The sequence below is a fragment of the Sorex fumeus genome, unplaced genomic scaffold, assembly GCF_029834395.1.
Source record: "Sorex fumeus unplaced genomic scaffold, SorFum_2.1 ptg000072l, whole genome shotgun sequence".
Classification (NCBI taxonomy): domain Eukaryota; kingdom Metazoa; phylum Chordata; class Mammalia; order Eulipotyphla; family Soricidae; genus Sorex; species Sorex fumeus.
In genome coordinates, this window is record NW_026606129.1 from 67,344,148 (window position 1) to 67,365,656 (window position 21,509).

Below are 21,509 nucleotides of genomic sequence, written 5' to 3' on the forward strand. Positions count from 1 at the left end.
ACAAAATTCTAAAGACAATAGAGAAACAAGTAAATTCACTGGCATATTGGAACAGAAGTCCAGACAAGTCCTCAAGCTCAGCAAAATTCTCAAGCCTCTTCAAGAAGGATCTCAAATCAACATTCCATGCAACGGCAATGGAAATTAAGCAATCACTGGAAGAGAAATTAAATCAACACAAAAAGAATTGATTCAGAGTATGAAAGAATCCATACAAATGGAATTAAAGGAGCTGAAAAATACAATAGCAAGCCACTGCAAAAAAAATTTTGAAGACAGAAAACTCTATCAGCTAACTTGAGGACAAAATACAAGCTAGCAGGAATAATCAAGTGGCAAAAGAGAAGTAAAAGATGGGAATGCAAGCTACTTAATGGATAACAGCAAGAGGGATAATGAATACCCAAAGGAGAGAAGAAAAGAGAAAATGAAAAAATGATTGGTAAAAGAATAACTGGTAGAATATTTAAGACTTCCTGAGTCTTCGGAGGAAGGCTACTACAGCTTCAAGAGACTCAAGAGTACCAAACAAAATAGACTCAAATAACAACACCAAGAGACCCAGTCACCAAAATTACAAAAACCAGGAAGAGAGAGAGAGAGAAATAGACTACCTGAAGCATGAAAAGAGAAGTAAAAACCTTACAAAGAAAATGACATAAGAGTCAAACAGATCTCCCAGACGATATCATGCAAGCAAGAAAGAGTGGAATTGCATATTCAAAGCACTGAATTAAAATAAAATTTTTAACTTAGAGTTCACTATTCTGTGAAGCTGTCATTTAGATTTGAGAGAGATAAAACTATTCTCAAACAAGAGCTGATGACATTTCTACAGCCCTGCGTGAATTACTGAAAAGCTGCTTATAAAAAGCAAATGTCCAAATGTAAAAAATATCTTATGCTCCTCCCCACAAAAGGCAGCACAACCCTTTCTTTATATCAATAATCTCTCTGAATCTTAATGAATTAAACTCTCCTAGCAAATGAAATAAAGTTGTTGGGAAACAAAATCCATCTATTTGCTGCTTACAGAAAGCACTCTTAAATTCACAGCATACACACAGGGCTAAGGTGAAAGGATGGAAAAGCAGTCAATCCATTCAGCCGAAGGCAGACAAAAACCAAACTGGGATAGCCATACTTACATCACAACAAATAGCATTCAATCCTCAGAAAGTAATTAGAGACAAGGATGGACACTACATATTGGTTAAGGGAACAATGGATCAACAAGCATTAATCTTGTCAAAATATATGCACTAAATAAAAGGGCAGCAAAAGCTTCTGCTCACAAGCTGTAAGAAACACATGGAAGGAAACACAGCAGTGGAAGACTTCAATATCCCCACTTTTGCAAATGGACATATCAAGCAGACAGAATATCAGTAAATAGACAAAAGCCCTAAGTGAGGAGATATAAGAACATGGATTAATACTCTTCTAACATTAAGGGCCCCCTATTCCCCAAAATTCAAACATACATTCTTCTCTAGAGCACACAAAGTATTCTCCAGGATAGATCACTTACTAGGGCATAACTCAAATATACCTAAATTTACGAATATAAAAATCATGGCAAGCACCCTCTCAGACCACAATACCATGAACATAGAAATTAACCACAAAAGAAGATGGGGGAAACCACCAACACTTAGAAGTTCAACAAAACACTGTTAATACTGGATCAAGGAGGAGAACAAGGAAGAAATAAAAAGTTTCTTTGAAATGAATGAGAATGAAGAAATAGGTTATGAGAATCTACTGGTACAGTAAAAGCTGCACTGGGGGGAAATTCATAGCAATACAAGCCTACATTAGGAAAAAAGAAAAACCTCAAATCAACAACCTAAAGATGCATCTATGAAAGTGGAAGGAAAAACAACACATGAATACAAAATAATAATAAAAGGAAGGAAATAATAAAATTAGAATAGAAGCCAACTGTACAGAAGTCAAGAAAGCAATACAAAGACTCAAACCGAAATCTGGTTCTTCAATTGAACAAAAGACAGACAAACTTTTAGCTAGGCTCATGAGGAAAAAAGAGAAAATGCCTACATAAGTTGTATCAGAGACAAAAGAGGACACATTACAAAAGACCTCCAAGAAAATATTATGAAGTTATTTAACAACTTTATGCTGTTACAATGGAAAACCTAGAAGAAATGGACAGATTCTTAGAATCATGAAATCTTCCAAAAGAGCATGAGGAGGAAGTAGAAAATCAAAAAGACCTATCAGAGCAAAGAAATTGAAAAAATAATTAAGAATTTCCCCAAGAACAAACACCCTGATTCAGGTGGGTTTACCAGTGGTTCTATCAAACATTCAGAAAAGATCCACTGCTTTTACTCCTTAAGCTCTTTCCAAATGTTTTAGAAAGAGGGTTCCTTCCTAACAGCTCCTATGAAGCTAACATTACACTAATATGCAAAGCAACTAGATACACTATTAGAAAAGAAAATTTGAGACCAATTTATCTGGCAAACATCAGGCAAAATTCCTCAACAGAATCTTGGCAAATTCACAGAGGTGGGGTGGGCTGGGGAGGATGGAGGGGTGGGAGGGATACTGGGATCATTGGTGGTGGAAAATGGGCACTGGTGGAGGGATGGGTACTCAATTGTTGTATAACTGAAACCCAAGTACAAAAATTTGTAAGTCTACAACTGTACCTCATGGTGTTTCACTAATAAAAATTTTAAAAAAAGAATCTTGGCAAATCTAATTCAATAGCACATAAAAAATTATACACCATGTACAAGTGGGATTCATTTCAGGCACGCAAAGATGGTTCAACATATATAAATCAATTAACATTATATACAGCACCAATAAAAGGAAAACTAAAAATCATAAGATCAATTGATGCAGAGAAAACTTTCAACAACATCCAACATCTATTCATGAAAAAAAAAATCAGTAAGATAGAGGTGGAAGAAACCTTTCTTAAGATAGTAATAGCCATCTATAAAAAATCCACAGTCAGTGTTATTCCAACAGTTGAAAATTTAAAAACATTCCCTCTGAGATAAAATATAAGGCAAGGATGTCTAGTCTTTACTTTAATTCATATAATATTTGAAGCCTTAGCTAAAATGATTAAGAGTAAGTATCAAATAGAAAAGAAGTCAAATTATTCCTATTTGCAAATGACATGATAAGAATTATAAGATTCAATTGACAAGTTCCTGAAAACAATCAATACAGCAAAGTTGTGAGGGCTACAAAGTCAACATACAAAATAGGTTGCATTCCCAGATATAAACAACAAATTAGAAGAAAAAGTGATCAAACGGTCTATCCCATTGAAAATAATGTCCAAAAACTTCAAATATCTAGGAATACATTTAACAAAAGAGGTGAGAGGTCATACCACAAAGACTTTGAATTACTTTAGAAAGGGATAGAAGACCTTCAAAAATGAAAGAATATTTGATATTCATGGATTGGAAAAAACAATATTGTCAAAATGATCACCTATGTAAATTCCTATATAGGTTAAGCCAGTCTTCAACCAAATTCAGAAGATATTCTTTAAGGCCTTAAGAATAGTCAGTACGTCATATGGAATCATAAAATACCAAATAACCAAAACCATACAGAAAAACAAGCTGGAGGCATCTCATCTAACTTTAAAGTACATTATAAAGCCATAGTGATAAAAACAGCATGGTACTGGAATAAGGATAGACTCTTAGAATTGAATAACCAAAGACAAATCCTCAGCTCTACTGTTAACTAATCTTCAACAAAGGAACTGGGTATGTGAAATGAAATGAAGTAAATATAGCCTCTATAACAAATCATTTTGGGAAAACTGTGTAAACACAAGTTAAAAAAAATAGCTGGATCCATACCTCATAGTTTACACAAATTCAATTCAAAATGGACCAAACACCTTGAGATCAGACCAGAATTCATAAAATACACTGAAGAAAATATAGGAAGAGTCTTCCTCGGTGTGGATCACAACTTGTTTTTAATGCTATTATTTCAAAGGCAAAGGCAACAGAATAAAAAATAAACAGGGGTCAAAGTAATAATACAGCAGGTAGGGAGCTTGTCTTCCATGAGGCTGAACCAGATTCAATTCTTGGCACCCTATATGATCCTGGACCCTTGCTAGGAGTCCTTCCTGAGCAGTGCCCAGAGAGAGAACTGAGCACTGCCAGCCGTAGTTCAAAAACCAGGTGTAGGGGAAGGGGAATGGGATTTCATCAAATTAAAGAGTGTCTGCATAGCAAAAGAAATATGGGCTAAATTTGACATGCCCAACTAAAAGAAAATATTTTTACCTAACACATCAGATAATGGATTGACATCCAAAATACATAAAGTATTCACAAAACTCAGCAGCAACAACAATAACTGTTGGATTACATTGGTCAGTCCTTTCTCCTATGCAGCAAGGAGTTTAGGTTTACTGAGTAACACCCATCACAATACTAGCAAAGCACTCCCATTCACCTTTAACTTCTCCTTTGTTCTCTGCTTCCCCAATCTGTTAATCGCTCATCTCCCCTAATCAGAACCTGTAACTTGTAAAGTCAGAGTCTTCAGAGATCTCTGGATTTTGTAAGTGAAATATTCTCTTTCTTTTATGTCGTTTGCAGTTTACTTTAGAGCAATGTCCTTTTTGTATAGAAACAGGGAGACAGTTAATCTATGCTTTTATAACTTGGGAGTTAACTGACTCCAAATAATATTTACTCCTGGGCATCAGTCATATTTACTCAATTTAAGCCTAAATTGCCCTTAGGTCCTAGCACCCCCAAAGCAGGGTCCCCATGAAGGGACTTGGATGGACCCAGGGCAAGCTGCGAGCTACACCAGCATCAAAAAGGGACGGGCCAAGCTCCATAAAATTTATAATAAAGAGCGTGATCATGGAAAAATTCTATCATAACCCAAGGAGAAGTGACTGGACAAGGACCCTGCAGGGATTAGGAAGGACTAATCTGGCCTGAGGACTATTGTCTGGGATATATAGTGAGATGTTCCCAGGAGAGCCACCCTATAAGCATAATAATTTCTTACTGTGTCTATACAAAATTACTAGAAAGATTATTAAGAAGTAAATTTAGAATGATTGTTTATGGACTAAGGAAAGGAAAATTACGTCCTTAGATGAAATAATGTCCTTGAGCGGATCTCCTAGCTGGATGAGATCTTTGTCTCAGAAGAGCTTAATCGAAAGGAAGGGCTTTACTTTAAAATATGTTGATTATACTATCTTACCTATGTGTAATTGCTACCCCCAACCCTTGGTGATTGTTCTCCATAATGAAAAGTAAGCATGGGGAGCAGGAATATGGACAGTGAGTGAGACTGGGGGCAGAGTGAGACTAGCTTGGGGGTAGGAAATGGGAATGAGGGGCAGCGAATTCTAGAATGGGGCACACAGTGAGACTGGAATAGGCGCATGGGAAGAATGGAATAAATGAAACAGAGATTGGAATAAATGGCAACTGATCACCACTCAGCTTGGCGGTCCTGTTCCCTCCTTCATGCATCTGTTGGCAACAGTGGCAGGCCGGGGTGGGAAAGCTTATGGCCACCGAATGCACACACACGGTGAGCACCCACACACATTGTTTTGAACACACACAAACAACAACAACAAAAATGTTCAAAAAAATGGGGAGAGGAAATGAACAGACAATTCTTTGAAGAATTCTTTCAAGGTCAACAGGCACATGAAGAAGTGTCATTGTCACTTAGGGAAATTCAAATCAAGATGACAATGAGATATACTCACACCAGTGAGAATGACATATATATATATATATATATATATAAAAAAAAAACCTGGGAACAATCTGTGTTGGTTGGGATGTGGTGTAAAAGGCCTGTCATTCACTGCTGGTGGGAATGTTGTCTGATTCAATCCCTGTGAAAAGCAGTATGCAGATTTCTCAAAGTAAGAACTGAGCTACTGAATAACCCAGCAATGCCACATCTGGATTATTATCTACACCCAAGTCACAAAAACATTCATTCAAACGGATATATGCACACCATTATTCATTGTAGCACTCAGTACAATAGGTAGACTGTGGAATCAATCTAGATGTCCAATAACAGATGTATTATGAAGGTACAGAATATGCAATGAAATATTAGGTATCTGTAAGAAAGCATGAAATCAAGCAAAGATGGATAACTGTGGTATACAGAATAACAGGATGAGGGAATACTAGGTAGTAAAGGGATATTACTAGATTGCCCTTGACCCTAGAATATAGAAAGGGAAGGAAAGAAATAGGGGGGAGACCTATGAAGAGGTGAACAAGAAGTAACTGGAGCAGGGAACAGGCACACAGATGGAGAAGTGTGGTGTTTGTATGTATTTAAGTCACAGAGCCAACAACGTTGAAAACATGAGATCCAAACTACAACAACCAAACTTAAAAATGTGCTGGTCAATGAGGCATTCTGAGGAGTTGGAGAGAACCAGAGGAACTGCTGGTAGGTCTGGTGTTAGAATATAGTATGCCTGAAACTCAACTTTGAATACATCTGTAAATCACAGTACCCTAATAAAAAAATTTTAGTGAGAGAATATGTATACAAAGAAAACTGAACAATTCAAGTTCTAATAATGGTTTTGACTATGACACATGTTTTGGTTTCATAAAAACTCCCATTTAATTTAACAAACATTGAGAAGCATTGTTGTCATTCTCTTTTAAAAAGGTTGGGAATAAATCTATAGTGTGCACATAGGCCAGATTTTGGAACATAGACTGGATGGAGAGAGAAGTTAGAATCTCTTACCTTCTAGTGGGGTGATATGTACTATTTCTCAGTGTGACCAGACACAGCAAAGGGAAAGTTATAGTAAGCCTGCTTATCTCTCAAAAATTCCAACAATACAAAGTTATTTCTTAAAAATTACATGTAAGGCAACTTTATAAGAAGGCACTTTAGTAATATAAATGCATGTCAAAACGCATTTCTGGAGAAGATATTTAAAGTAGGCACTCTCAGTTCAGAACCTTTGAGGCCATATAGATCTCTTTAAATTTTTTGAGAATTAAAATGCTTTTTATCATATTTTTCATACATACATCATTATAATACCATACTCATCACCACTTTCTTCAACTAGGCCATATAGATCCTAAAAGGCTACACATAATAAACGATTTAAAACACAGAGAGCACAGTGGACTAGCACTGCAGTATTGGAATCGGACTTTCTAAATTAAGTGACAGCTTCAGAACTCTTATCTTTCACTTATGGGCTGGAGCGATAGCACAGCGGTAGGGCGTTCGCCTTACACGCGGCCAACATGGCCGATCCGAGTTCGATTCCTCCGCCCCTCTCGGAGAGCCCGGCAAGCTACCGAGAGTATTCGATATGCCAGACACAGTAACAACAAGGTCTCCAATGGAGACGTTACTGGGCCCGCTCGAGCAAATCGATGAACAACGGGAGGGCCTTTACCTTTACCTTACCTTTTAAGGAATCAGCTTTATTTAGATGAAAAGATCAGTGAGTGAATCTTAAGGAATTAAGAAATTCCAAAGCAGCCTTTTGTGCAAGTGTATTGAGGCAGTACTAGATTCTGGGAATGAGGATCCTTAACACGACTTGGTGCTTCGTATTTGCGTTATTAACCTGCTTCCGGGCTGGAGCGATAGCACAGCGGGTAGGGCGTTCGCCTTACACGCGGCCAACATGGCCGACCCGAGTTCGATTCCTCCGCCCCTCTCGGAGAGCCCGGCAAGCTACTGAGAGTATTCGATATGCCAGACACAGTAACAACAAAGTCTCCAATGGAGACGTTACTGGGCCCGCTCGAGCAAATCGACGATCAACGGGAGGGCCTTTACCTTACCTTTACCTTCAGAACTCACTGGCTTTGTGATTACTGGACAAGGTATATGCCCTCTCTAGTTAATATTAGGATCCTAGCAAAGTCCATGTCACTCAGCAGGAAAGAGACATCACCTCTTATTGTTATGTCATTATTGTTTTGATATTCCAAAACAATGTTTTATCCTCGTCTACGAATGAAAAAGAAGTATCAGCCACTAATGTTCAGCGATAGGAAGGCACCTTGGGGAAAAAAAAGACTAGAAGTACAGCTAAGAAGTCTCTTGGAGGTGATTAATGGATGAAGCAGGTATCTTTTAATTGTAGTGGTTTGTTAGGAATTTTCCGAATTTCTAAGAACATCAATTGTACTCTCTCCCTCCCCTCCTCCTGACTCTTTCTGGATGCATAATATCCCACAGCCATGCACTTGTAAGGTGAATGTTCGGCATGGTCATGCATTGCTGCTATGATGACCATCAGCAGCAGAAAGGAAGACGGCCCCCTCCCCAGACTGTTTTTCACATTTAGATGCCCAGCTCTGTGCCTGCAGACATCGCCCATGTCATTCTAGCTATTCCATTTAGACATTCAGATGCAAAGCATGCACAACAGCCTTTTGAGTTCTCTCCCAGTCCTGAAAATATACTTTTTAATAGTTGTTCCACAATGTATCTGCATTTAAATATCATTCTGATGTCTTCAACAGGATTGGCCCAATCAGGAGCCAAGACCTCATCCTGCTACTGTCACTCTATGCTCCAAGTGGCTAGTGTACTGCTACTTATACTACTACTTATAGCTGGTTCGAGTGCAAAATGCTTTGACATGGTTAGTTTGATATCTCAGACTGGGGAGTATCAATTATCGGAAATGAATGTATGTGAGCTACTGTGTGGCAGGTTGTCAGCTGTCATAGTTGTAACTGGCGTATTCTTTAGAGAGGGAGGATGCTCCATGATGTGCAAATTTCAGGCTATAGCTCTTTGTATTCTACCAACTTTCCTGGTGTTAAGCTCAGAACTGGAAAAGAACTATCAGGAGCCTCTTGGATTTTATTTTTGTGTAGGAATTACTGATTGCACTGATATTAGCAATGATGACCTTAAACCAGAAGCTTTTCCTTCATGGCTTTTGAATATTGCTAGGGGTCAGAATTTCTAAAATATGGCTTTGAAATCCTGGTTCAGTCCCAGGCACTACATGGTCCCCCAAACACCAGAGGAATGAGTTAGCCTTGAACAAACAGCCAAATGCTCTGATTAATGCTTGGTGTGGCCACCAAACCGAAAAATAAATGGAGGACAAAGATGCTTCTTGGGGACCTTCACAGAACTATGTCTTTTGTGTGTGTGTGTGTGTGTGTGTGTGTGTGTGTGTGTGTGTTTGTGTGGGTGTCTATGTGAACCAAACTTTTATTTATACACTGTATGTAGAAGCAGATACATAAATTCTTCTACAATTTCCAATGTGCAAGAAATTACTATTTGTTAACAAAACAAAACACATATTCAGAACTATGTCTTACATATTATCTCCAACCCCTATTATTGTTGTACTTACATACATGTTTTGAGTTAAATCATGACTTCCTATTTTTATTTTTAAAAAATTGAAAAGTGAAAGTATTATATATCATTGAAAATAATTACTTTTTAATGCTTTTATATTGGTAAAACTACTATGAATGATAAAGTTGTTTCAAATAGGTAAAATGATACAATTTCAATAAGGACATATGTATAAATTTCTCTAGATATTGCAAACTACACATAATTAGCTATCACCTAAATCATTTTAATAAAAAAAAGGTTTCATAGATCAAATTCTTTGAGTTGGAATAAGGAAATCAGAAATCATATCTATTCATTCTACAAATAAGAAGAAATTATTTCATAATTAAGATAACCACCAAGAACCAAGCTAGGATAATAAACCAGATATTCTTTATCTAACGTTTCTCACAGGACTGGACCTATAGAAAGCACAGCAGGTAGGGCGTTTGCCTTGCACACAGCCGACCCGGGTACGATTCCTCCATCCCTCTTGGAGAGCCCGGCAAGCTATCGAAAGTATCTTGCCCACATGGCAAAGCCTGGCAAGCTACCCATGACGTATTCGATATGCCAAACACAGTAACAAGTCTCACAATGGCGACGTTACTGGGCCCGCTCGAGCAAAATGATGAACAACCGAAGGACAGTGACAGTGACAGTGATCATTCTTAATTCCCTTCTGCAGACATCTTCCTCTATCCCACCTCTTTTTATGATAATCAGGTAGAGTCAGAGATAGAAGACACAGCTTAAGAGTGCTTGCCTTGCTTCATGAAGCTGACTTGATTTGAATACCGAAATGTCATATGATCACCAAAGCCCTTCCAGGAGTAATCCCTAAGTTTTGAGTCAGGAGTAAGCCCTGAGCAACTGTGTGTGGCCTCCAAATCAGAAAATTGGATTAGAGGTTAGAGGAAAGAGCTCGCTAGGACTACTATGCACATACTGACGCCTGGGTCTCACCACACAGTCCCCCAATGCTGTTGCAAGCACTCCAACCCTCCCAATGAAAGCACCAAACTGGGAATAGCCCTGAAACACTTCCAAGGGTGGCCCCAAATTTTTAAGAAAATTTTTTTTCTAAGGTACTAGGGTGAAATGAAAACTTTCTTGCAAAGAAGCAGGGAAAAGCCTACCTCTTCCCCAAGCAATGAGTGGTTAGTTTGTATGCTGGTGACTCTTCTGAATGAGCTAAATTCCTCTTAAGTACAGAAGCTTTTAACTCTCTGCAACAGCCCCCCTTTGCCCTTCCCCCAGTCCACTCAGCAGGACAGTCCCGTGGTCTTTACCTGTAAAGCTACTGTTCATTTCAGGAACGTCATCCTCCTCGTTCTCAGCGTGGACTATGCCAGCATTTTGCATATCATTGTAGGACTTGGTTCGCTTTGGGGTCGACTGCTTGGAGCCAGACTGGAGGCTGTGCAAGGCATCCGTAGTGATCACTTTCCCACTGACTGGATGGCTGGGAGGTTTGGGTGTCCCATAATAGTTTCCTAGGTGATAGAGAGACACATTAGCATGTTTTAAAAAGAATACTTTGTTTTTTCCAAGACTTCCCATCTAAATCAGTCAGCACATTAAAAAAAAAATTTTTTTTTCTTTTTCTTCACTGGAAAACCGGAACAAACTGTATTTCAGTCCTGGAAAGGGTGAGAAAAGATGTGGATCCTGCCCAGGCAGATGCAGTGATTTCAGAAGCAAGAAGGCAAGACGCATTGTTTGCTGCAAAGAGCCTACGAGGGTTGAGACAAACAGCAGTGCTGAATAGCAAGACTTCTTCCTCATTACATTTGAATTTCAATGGGTTACCTTTTTTACATATGCACCAGCACAATGCAGAATCCCGCTTAGAGTAAGTCTCCCAGAAAGGAACAAATTCATTACTGAATACACCCTTACAGGCCTGCAAAGCTGAGGTCACCTTCCCTTAGTAAGGGGACCCCAAGGGGAAACAGGGGCAGGATTAAAGGAAGAGGGCAGTGGGCACCACGTGGCACCGCAGTGAGCTGAATGGCAGGCTGGGCTCTCAGGTCACACGGGGCGGGAACAAACCTTTGCCAAGTTGTAACAGAAAACTCTGTATCATTGGTGACACTCCTGAGGAGTCACTTGCAGCAATGGGCCCAGTTCACTTGCAGCTACTTTCACCCCAGGTTTGGCTCATGCCTGGCTACAGTGTGCTGAGAGCCTCTGAATGGAACGTGGATAGTTTCATACACAAACATACATATATATATATATTTATTCTTAATGTGGATAGTTTTTACTTACTTAGTGCTGACTTACTTAGATGGGAATATTTAAATATGTATATATAATATACATATATAATATATATTATGTATGACATACACATTAATATACACATACATATATACTATATATTTCCTACCACTGTTAACTTTATTTTATTTATTTATTTATTTATTTTGCTTTTTTGGGTCACACTTGGCGATACACAGGGGCTATTCCTGACTTTGCACTCAGGAATTACTCCTGGTGGTACTCAGGGGACCATATGGGATGCTGGGAATAGAACCCGGGTCGGCCACATGCAAGGCAAACGCCCTACCCGCTGTGCTATCTCTCCAGCCCCTAAACTTTTAAACTTTTTAACTTTTAAGAAGTAATGTTTAAAAGTAATGTTTTAAAAGTCTGGCAAGCTACCCGCGACATATTCGATATGCCAAACACAGTAACAACAAGTCTCAAAATGGAGATGTTACTGGGCCCGCTCGAGCAAATCGATGAACAACGGGAGGACCATGACCGTGACCGCATACTTCGACCAAGGTTCAAGTCCCCGTTCTTTGTATGTTCCTTTGAAACTGCCAGGAGTGATACCTGAATGCAGAGTCAGGAGTCACTGCCCCCACCCAATTTTTTTTTAATTAAAAAAAGATGTTTTGAACTTAAAAGCTTAAAGAAACTTAAGAAACTATAAGAAACTAACCAGTTGAATAAACAAAAATTGTAATAAATTTTTCTTTTGAAAAAGTTACTTTAATAGAAACTTTTAAATATATTGTGTTCAGATTTAAAAAAAAATCATGAAGGTGATTCATGAATGGCCAGTTTGAAAACCACAACTCAGTCAATATATTCCTTAACTACATGATTAAAAAATAATATTAAAGTGCCACTTAAAACTCATCTTAATCATAGTTTCTGAGTAATGCAATAAAGATAAATTATGTTGAAAGCTTCAATAAATCCTAAGCATTGTTGGCAATTCTGTTCAATAAAGCAGTGAAATAGTGAGTACTGTACACTCCTTTTTAGTAAGGAGGCCATCCCATTGTCTAACATCATATAATTACTCTCTCTCTCTCTCTCTATATATATATATATTCTTAATCAAGCACAAAATCAAAAGGAGATAGTAATATGTTGTTTTGCTTAAGACACATGTGATCAAGAACTTGCTTACAGCAAATAAAAGCTTTAATTTTATCATCAAAACCTTTTAAGTAAATACCATTTATTCAGTCATTCAAAACTTTTGAATACGTGTCATTCATATTTTTAAGAGCACTGTAAAAGTTTGGGCCAGTAAGGAAACTTTGAACACAGGCTTTAAAAGTACAGCTGAGTAACAAATGACACCACGTTTTAATATGAAGAATTCTGGATGAAACACTAAGAATTGCCGGCTGATGTCTTATGTCAAGTAATCACTACACATCTTTCACAGAAGGTGATACACGAGGCTCTTCAAAATAACTTCTTCCGGACTTGGTTTGCGGAGTGGGGGTGGGGTTCTCTGGCTTAGAATGCCAGCTGACGAGCTAAAGGTCTCAAGTTCAACCCTCAGTGCCACATACCCTGCACAGAATCCTGGCAGCTCGACTGCTGGGATCCTGAGAGCCTCAGGCAGTTTTTGGCTATAGCACAATGGGTAGGGCATGTGGCTAACCGGGTTCGATTCCTCCATCCTTCTCAGAGAGCCGGCAAGCATGGCAGAGCCTGGCAAGCTCCTCGTGGTGTATTCGATATGCCAAAAACAGTAACAAGTCTCACAATGGAGACATTACTGGTGCCTGCTCAAGCAGATCGATGAACAATGGGAGGACAGTGCTACTAGAGACAGGTGTGTGTGTGTGTGTGTGTGTGAGAGAGAGAGAGAGAGAGAGTACAACTAGAGCGAAGCACTACCAGCACCACCGAAAAGGTGTAAAAGCACCGCAACTAAAGTAGTGCGGCTCTAGCAAGCAGTGCAGCAACCCCTGGTGAGCAGACCAACTAAAAGGAGTACGGACCACACTCTGTGAGCGAGCACCAAAAAGGAAGGGACGGGGAGAAGACCCGCAGTCATGTTTCCAATGGAAAAGAACAAAGACAGTAGAAGAAAGATGGAGCAGCTGGAAGAAGGGAAGCAAAGGAGTTTTAAGGGCTAACACATATCAAGAAGAGCCAGTGCACAAATGAACCAAGATTCAGCTTGCACTTATCAAAGAATGTCCGGTGTCTTTGGTGAAGACACTAGACCACAGTGCTGGTTGTGGTGGCTTTTTCATTAGCCGAAGACTATTAGTGAGGTTTATGAAAGTAAAACAGCTAACTATTCAAAAACTGATTTCCACAATAAATAAAGGAGAGACAAGTGCCACTCAATTTAATTCCTCCCAAACAAAGTTACACCAAAATATCATGTATACTTTTTGAGTTAGGTATAGAATGTTCTATAAAAAAAAGAACCATCCTCTGAAAAATGTATCCCTTTATTTGCAATTTTATAATTATAACTTTATCGTCGTCTCACTGATGTTCAGTACCATGAAACCGAAGTAATGTGTTCAGAATATGACTATCATTCAAAAATCAATTAGAAGTTAGACATACGCTAAAGTTGAAAGGGATTATGCTAAGTGAAGTAAGTCAAAAGAGAAAGATAAATGGTTATGATCTCACTTATTATGTGGAATATATACAAATAAAGCATGAGAATAGACAAAACCAATTCAAACCACGTCCTGGAATTTGGACCTCAGAACTGAGGAGGGAGGTTTAGCAGGCATAAATGATGGAGATCTAATTCAGTAGAGGAATTTGGATATTTTGGTGCTAGGTATGGTTGACAACTTTTGAAAAGTTGTGATAAAGAATTTTAAAAACATATAGAATGATGTAAACTAAAGTGTCCTCAATTTTTAAAAAGTTAAAAAAAATTTTTTTAAATTAGACATCCTGGGCTCAGAGATAGCTTAAAGAGCCAAACACCTTGCACAGGGGAGTCCAGATTCCATTCCCAGCACTGCCTGCTACCCTGGGCATCCTCAGAAATGACCCCAAACACAAAGTAGGGAATAGCCCCAAGTACTATATATGCCTAAGGCCGTCCCCCAATCCCATCATTAGACATTTTCAGTTTATGAAAGAAACAAATGTTTGAAAAATAAAAGTTTTACATAAATTTAACGAGTTTATAGAGCTTTTTCTGACATTTAGCGAGTTTTGTTATGTTTTGCTGCCATACTCCGGGGTCATGCAGTGCTAGGGAACAAACCTAGAGCATGTGCAGTGCCCGCACTCCGACCCTTTGAGTCACCTCCCTGGCCCAAATCATAGAGCTCTTTCGCTTAAAAAGCAAAAAACAGACTTCTTAATGCAACTACAGTTTCCCCCAAACAACAGGCTTATTCATTATTGTTTCCTGTTTCTGGAAATCAGTTTAAAATTGATTGGAGATAAATAAGGTACATCTCATTAGGTTGAACCATATGAAATTTCCGTCCTAGATGACAAACTGTCAATTACCAACAATTTGGCTTGAGTTAATCTAGTGTATAAGAATTAGCACTTTACAGCACATCACAGTGATAAAGAAGTGAGAAGAGATAGCACAGGGTTCAAATCCTAGTTTCAGTACTAACTGATGGTGGCATTCCAGACAAGTCATCCAACCTTTTTTTTCCCCCTCCCTTTGGAGGGGAGGAAAAATTGGAGGGCCCTCTAGGCTGTACACTGAACCACTGAGCCAGTCCGATGGTTCAATGTAAGGGCCCCAAAATGCATGCTGCTTGGGCCCAGTCCTATTAGGTTCACCGGAGCCATGACAGCAGTGCTAAGGGTCCAGGAGTACATCAATCAATGCTGGGGGGGCTACATGGTGCCAGGAATCAGTTCAGGTCGGTGCACACTAGGAATCCACCCAGACTGTTGTGCTATCTCCTGGTCTGTCCGATCATTTCTTTTAAAATTTTTTAATTAATTTTAATTAAAAACACCATGATTTACAAAACTGTTCATGATATTATTGTTTCAAGCATTTAGTGTTCCAACACCACTAGTGTAACCTTCTCTCCACCAACATCCCCAGTTTCCCTCCCAATCCTAACCTGCTCCCCAAGGCACATAACAAATTTACTTTATATTGCTTATTCCCACAAAAATTTAGAAATGTCTAATAGAATGATCAGAGAATAAATCAGTAAGAACCAATTTGTGATTACTATATGATTCTGACCTATGTAAATATGAAAATTTAAGTCACTTACTATAATATAATAAAATGCCTATTCTTATTTACATAAGTTTTCAATTCTGGAATCTAAAGTATTACATTAAATTTTATTTTACACTTGGATCTCATTATGGTAGTAATCATGTCTCATCTGTTATTAATAAAACTTTTAAAGTAATTCTGTGTTCATTTATTTTGGAGTTTACCTGGAATAGGTAAGGCATATGTAAGTAAATTTCTCCCCTACACTTTATATAAACACTGTAGTTTACAAAGATGTTCATGATGATTTGTTACAGGTATTCAATATCTAGTCACTTCTTTAAAAGACATTGCTCTCTTTCAGAAAACGAGTCTAGGGGCCAGAGTGATAGCTCACCAGGCTGAGAGCACAAGCTTTGCATGCAGAAGGCCTAGATTTGATCCTGGGTACCAACACCTGGAATGACCCCAAGTACCAATCCAAGAATAGCCCCTGGCACTGCCAGGTATAGCCTCAAATGAACAAACCAACTGGGATTCTAAGAACAACTGCTTTCTCGATAGAGAATGCGTGCTGAGAATAAACTGAGATGGGCCATTTTAAGCCGTTAGCCTATGATAAAAAAGGCCATTAGTAAGAGATTTGGTTAAGTATTAACTTTCTGTTGATAAGTGTATGATTCTAATCTTTAAAATGAAGCTCATTACACCTTCTGGGGGGATAAATGAGGTAATGTGCCACACGGTAAGTCAATGTCAATAACCGAAGAACTTAGGCGAGGTTTTTACCTTGGTCTAAAACATTCTCTGTGAAATGGAAATGGGAGCAGCAGCCAGGGCAATCTCACAGAATCAAATAATGCGACTTCCTTGAAGGCACTCTCTCAACTATCAGGTGTTATAAGCATGAAGAGCATTTTATTCAAAGCTCTCCAGCATTTAGCCCTCATAAGTGCCGACAACCTTTACATAAAAGCCATCTAGTGGTTTTCTGGTTTTTCTCTCAGACACATACTTTCTAGCTTTTTAAAAACGTCATTTGGCAGCTAGGGAGTTAGCACAACTGACTGAGCTCGTGCAGGGAGGAGTCGGCAACCTTTCTCTCGCCTTTCTCTAATCCCACTGGCTCTCTTGGAGCTCGCCCTCCCCCTACAGACCCCTCATCCCACAGCTCTTCCCTTCTCCTGTCTCTGCTTCCACTCTTTCCTCTGCCCGGGGTCAATTCCCAACACTGCCTGGTCCCCCCAGCACCATAAGAAACAACAACCCATAAGAGAAAGAACACATGGAGAGTGCGGGATCCCGGAGGAAAAAAAAAAAGAAAAAACAGGTTCCAAAAAGAGCCAAGTTCACCCGCAAGTTCCAGATGGAGTAGGCGCCGCATCTCGCCTCCCCCAGATGGAACCCCGGTGACCAGAAGCCTCTACAAACACAGCTCGAGTATGCGGGAACGAGGACTTTTTCTCAAATCTGCCGAACTACACCTCCCAGGTAACCTCTGATTCCGGAAGTCGTGCCCACAGCCCGCCCCCCAGCGCCATCTTTGAAGCCTTAAGCATAAGAGAAAGAACACATGGAGAGTGCGGGATCCCGGAGGAAAAAAAAAAAAGAAAAAACAGGTTCCAAAAAGAGCCAAGTTCACCCGCAAGTTCCAGATGGAGTAGGCGCCGCATCTCGCCTCCCCCAGATGGAACCCCGGTGACCAGAAGCCTCTACAAACACAGCTCGAGTATGCGGGAACGAGGACTTTTTCTCAAATCTGCCGAACTACACCTCCCAGGTAACCTCTGATTCCGGAAGTCATGCCCACAGCCCGCCCCCCAGCGCCATCTTTGAAGCCTTAAGCATAAGAGAAAGAACATATGGAGAGTGCGGGATCCCGGAGGAAAAAAAAAAAAAGAAAAAACAGGTTCCAAAAAGAGCCAAGTTCACCCGCAAGTTCCAGATGGAGTAGGCGCCGCATCTCGCCTCCCCCAGATGGAACCCCGGTGACCAGAAGCCTCTACAAACACAGCTCGAGTATGCGGGAACGAGGACTTTTTCTCAAAACCGCGCGGCCGCTTACGCGGCCGCGCGACATCTCTCTATATACAAAGTGATCAATGAGAAGTAAACCACCCAATCTTTCTCCCTGAAAGTCAGAGTTAAGTTTGGAGCACGGCCAGAGCCCCAGAAACACAAGGACTTAATGCAGAACCCAGCAGCTTAGAGCAGAAAAGTGAAAGGACTATGCGTTAATCCAGGCCATCAAGTCTGCCGGAGGGGAAAGGGTGTTGCCCCATTCGCCCTCTCTTCTCTGGAAAGAAGGATGGCGGCCGCATGGGAGCCTTGTGGACAGCAGGTATGAGCCGGGGGTGTGGGGGCGACTAAAACCTCATGGGAAGGGGGGCGTTCCGGTCCGTCCTTCACGCCCTACCGAGGCCACCAGTTGCCCCCCACGAGCGGCTCTCCAGCACGGCCACAGCCCCAGAAGCACAAGGGCTTAATGCAGAACCCAGCAGCTTGGAGCAGAAAAGTGAAAGGACTATGCGTTAATCCAGGCAATCATTTCTGCCCAGAGGGGAAAGGGTGTTGCTCCCTTCCGCCCTCCTCCCTCTGGAAAGAAAGATGGCGGCCACATGGGAGCCTTGTGGACAGCAGGTATGAGCCGGGGGTGTGGGGGCGACTAAAACTTCATGGGAAGGGGGGCGTTCCGGTCCGTCCTTCACGCCCTACCGAGGTCACCAGTCACCCCCCACGAGCGGCTCTCCAGCACAGCCACGGCCCCAGAAGCACAAGGACTTAATGCAGAACCCAGCAGCTTGGAGCAGAAAAGTGAACGGACTATGCATTGACCCAGGCCATCAAGTCTGCCGGAGGGGAAAGGGTGTTGCCCCATTCGCCCTCTCCTCTCTGGAAAGAAAGATGGCGGCCACATGGGAGCCTTGTGGACAGCAGGTATGAGCCGGGGGTGTGGGGGCGACTAAAACCTCATGGGAAGGGGGGCGTTCCGGTCCGTCCTTCACGCCCTACCGAGGTCACCAGTTGCCCCCCACGAGCGGCTCTCCAGCACGGCCACAGCCCCAGAAGCACAAGGGCTTAATGCAGAACCCAGCAGCTTGGAGCAGAAAAGTGAAAGGACTATGCGTTAATCCAGGCAATCATTTCTGCCCAGAGGGGAAAGGGTGTTGCTCCCTTCCGCCCTCCTCCCTCTGGAAAGAAAGATGGCGGCCACATGGGAGCCTTGTGGACAGCAGGTATGAGCCGGGGGTGTGGGGGCGACTAAAACTTCATGGGAAGGGGGGCGTTCCGGTCCGTCCTTCACGCCCTACCGAGGTCACCAGTCACCCCCCACGAGCGGCTCTCCAGCACAGCCACGGCCCCAGAAGCACAAGGACTTAATGCAGAACCCAGCAGCTTGGAGCAGAAAAGTGAACGGACTATGCATTGACCCAGGCCATCAAGTCTGCTGGAGGGGAAAGGGTGTTGCCCCATTCGCCCTCTCCTCTCTGGAAAGAAAGATGGCGGCCACATGGGAGCCTTGTGGACAGCAGGTATGAGCCGGGGGTGTGGGGGCGACTAAAACCTCATGGGTCGGGGGGCGTTCCGGTCCGTCCTTCACGCCCTACCGAGGTCACCAGTTGCCCCCCACGAGCGGCTCTCCAGCACGGCCACAGCCCCAGAAGCACAAGGGCTTAATGCAGAACCCAGCAGCTTGGAGCAGAAAAGTGAAAGGACTATGCGTTAATCCAGGCAATCATTTCTGCCCAGAGGGGAAAGGGTGTTGCTCCCTTCCGCCCTCCTCCCTCTGGAAAGAAAGATGGCGGCCACATGGGAGCCTTGTGGACAGCAGGTATGAGCCGGGGGTGTGGGGGCGACTAAAACTTCATGGGAAGGGGGGCGTTCCGGTCCGTCCTTCACGCCCTACCGAGGTCACCAGTTGCCCCCCACGAGCGGCTCTCCAGCACAGCCACGGCCCCAGAAGCACAAGGACTTAATGCAGAACCCAGCAGCTTGGAGCAGAAAAGTGAACGGACTATGCATTGATCCAGGCCATCAAGTCTGCCGGAGGGGAAAGGGTGTTGCCCCATTCGCCCTCTCCTCTCTGGAAAGAAAGATGGCGGCCACATGGGAGCCTTGTGGACAGCAGGTATGAGCCGGGGGAGTGGGGGCGACTAAAACCTCATGGGTCGGGGGGCGTTCCGGTCCGTCCTTCATGCCCTACCGAGGTCACCAGTTGCCCCCCACGAGCGGCTCTCCAGCACGGCCATGGCCCCAGAAGCACAAGGACTTAATGCAGAACCCAGCAGCTTGGAGCAGAAAAGTGAATGGACTATGCGTTGATCCAGCCCATCAAGTCTGCCGGAGGGGAAAGGGTGTTGCCCCATTCGCCCTCTCCTCTCTGGAAAGAAAGATGGCGGCCACATGGGAGCCTTGTGGACAGCAGGTATGAGCCGGGAGTGTGGGGGCGACTAAAACCTCATGGGAAGGGGGGCGTTTCGCTCCGCCCTTCACGCCCTACCGAGGCCACCAGTTGCCCCCCACGAGCGGCTCTCCAGCACGGCCACGACTCCAGAACACAGAAACCAATTTCTTAACTATCTGACTTTCAGTAGAAATACTTCCAGGGTCAATAAGTAAAATAGCAGAAATCCAAAACCAACATTTAATTCTTGAACCCAGCTGGAGAAAGCAAATCACTTCACAATGCTTTTTCAGCATGTCTGATTTGGGGGGGGGGGGGTAAACTCTAAATAATAGTGGTGAATCTTTTATTGAAACAATCTAATCAAAGCGGATAGAGTGTCAACTAGAATTCATCTGCCTCACAGGGACGGGGAGGGGTGGGGGGTGGGGTTTTATTGGGGTTCTTCATGGGAAAAAATAAGTATTGGTAAAGGGAAATGTGTTTGATATTTGCATGACTGAGACATAAACCTGAAAGCTTTGTAACCTTTCCCACAGTGATTCAATAAATAAATAAATAAATAAAAAAAAAAAAAAAAAAAAAAAAAAAAAGAAACAACAACCCCCAAGCACTGAGCTGGTTGTAGTTTCTGTGCACCACTGGGTGTGTCCCCAAAATATCAAAACAACAATTGAAAAGAATCTGACCAAGTGATAACCCTTTAAGAACAGAACGTTTCTCCTGAAAACATGCGAACAATTGACAAGCTAAGTTTGGGTTCCTAGATTCTATCTGCCAGAAGCCATAGTGATAAGCAAGTCAACAAAGCGAAACCCTCACCTCAGTGAGGATTCCAGCAGAGAAGTGTTTGCTCTTCCCCTTGGCCCAGTGTAGAGACAGCCATATATGGTTGCCGTGGGCAAAAGCATGGCCGTGTTGCGCATACCCACAATTATGAAAAAAATAAATAAATAAAAACTAAGACTTCAAATACTCTCATTATTCCCAGGTTGGACTTTATGTAAACCACTTTGTGGTGAGTGTGGTTCGGGCCCCAAGACTTTTGGCTACAGTGCCAGGCTGTCTTGACTAGGCAAAGAATCAACTGTGTACTCTCCCAGCTTGTGGCCATGACAGGAATTTGCTTTGCTGCCTCTCTCTACCCATCTCCCTACCTCCCTGGTCCCCTGAAGTGGAGTTCAGGTCACCTCCCGCTTCCAGGAAACACCCCACCTTAACAAGCCTGGCTGTTGCTGGAGCCAGCAAGGCACAGAGGGTAGGGCGTTTGCCATG

General features: G+C 42.0%; 1 protein-coding gene across 12 annotated transcripts in view; it reads right to left on the reverse strand.

The window, feature by feature from the left end:
• The window catches only part of MAGI1 (membrane associated guanylate kinase, WW and PDZ domain containing 1), a 782,434-nt gene that overhangs the window by 127,343 nt on the left and 633,582 nt on the right, over positions 1-21,509 (reverse strand). For all 12 annotated transcript variants that reach the window (XM_056129863.1, XM_056129871.1, XM_056129870.1 and 9 more), the window contains exon 4: positions 10,674-10,877. In XM_056129863.1, coding sequence (XP_055985838.1) covers positions 10,674-10,877 — 204 coding nt within the window. The remainder of the gene's footprint in view (positions 1-10,673; positions 10,878-21,509) is intronic.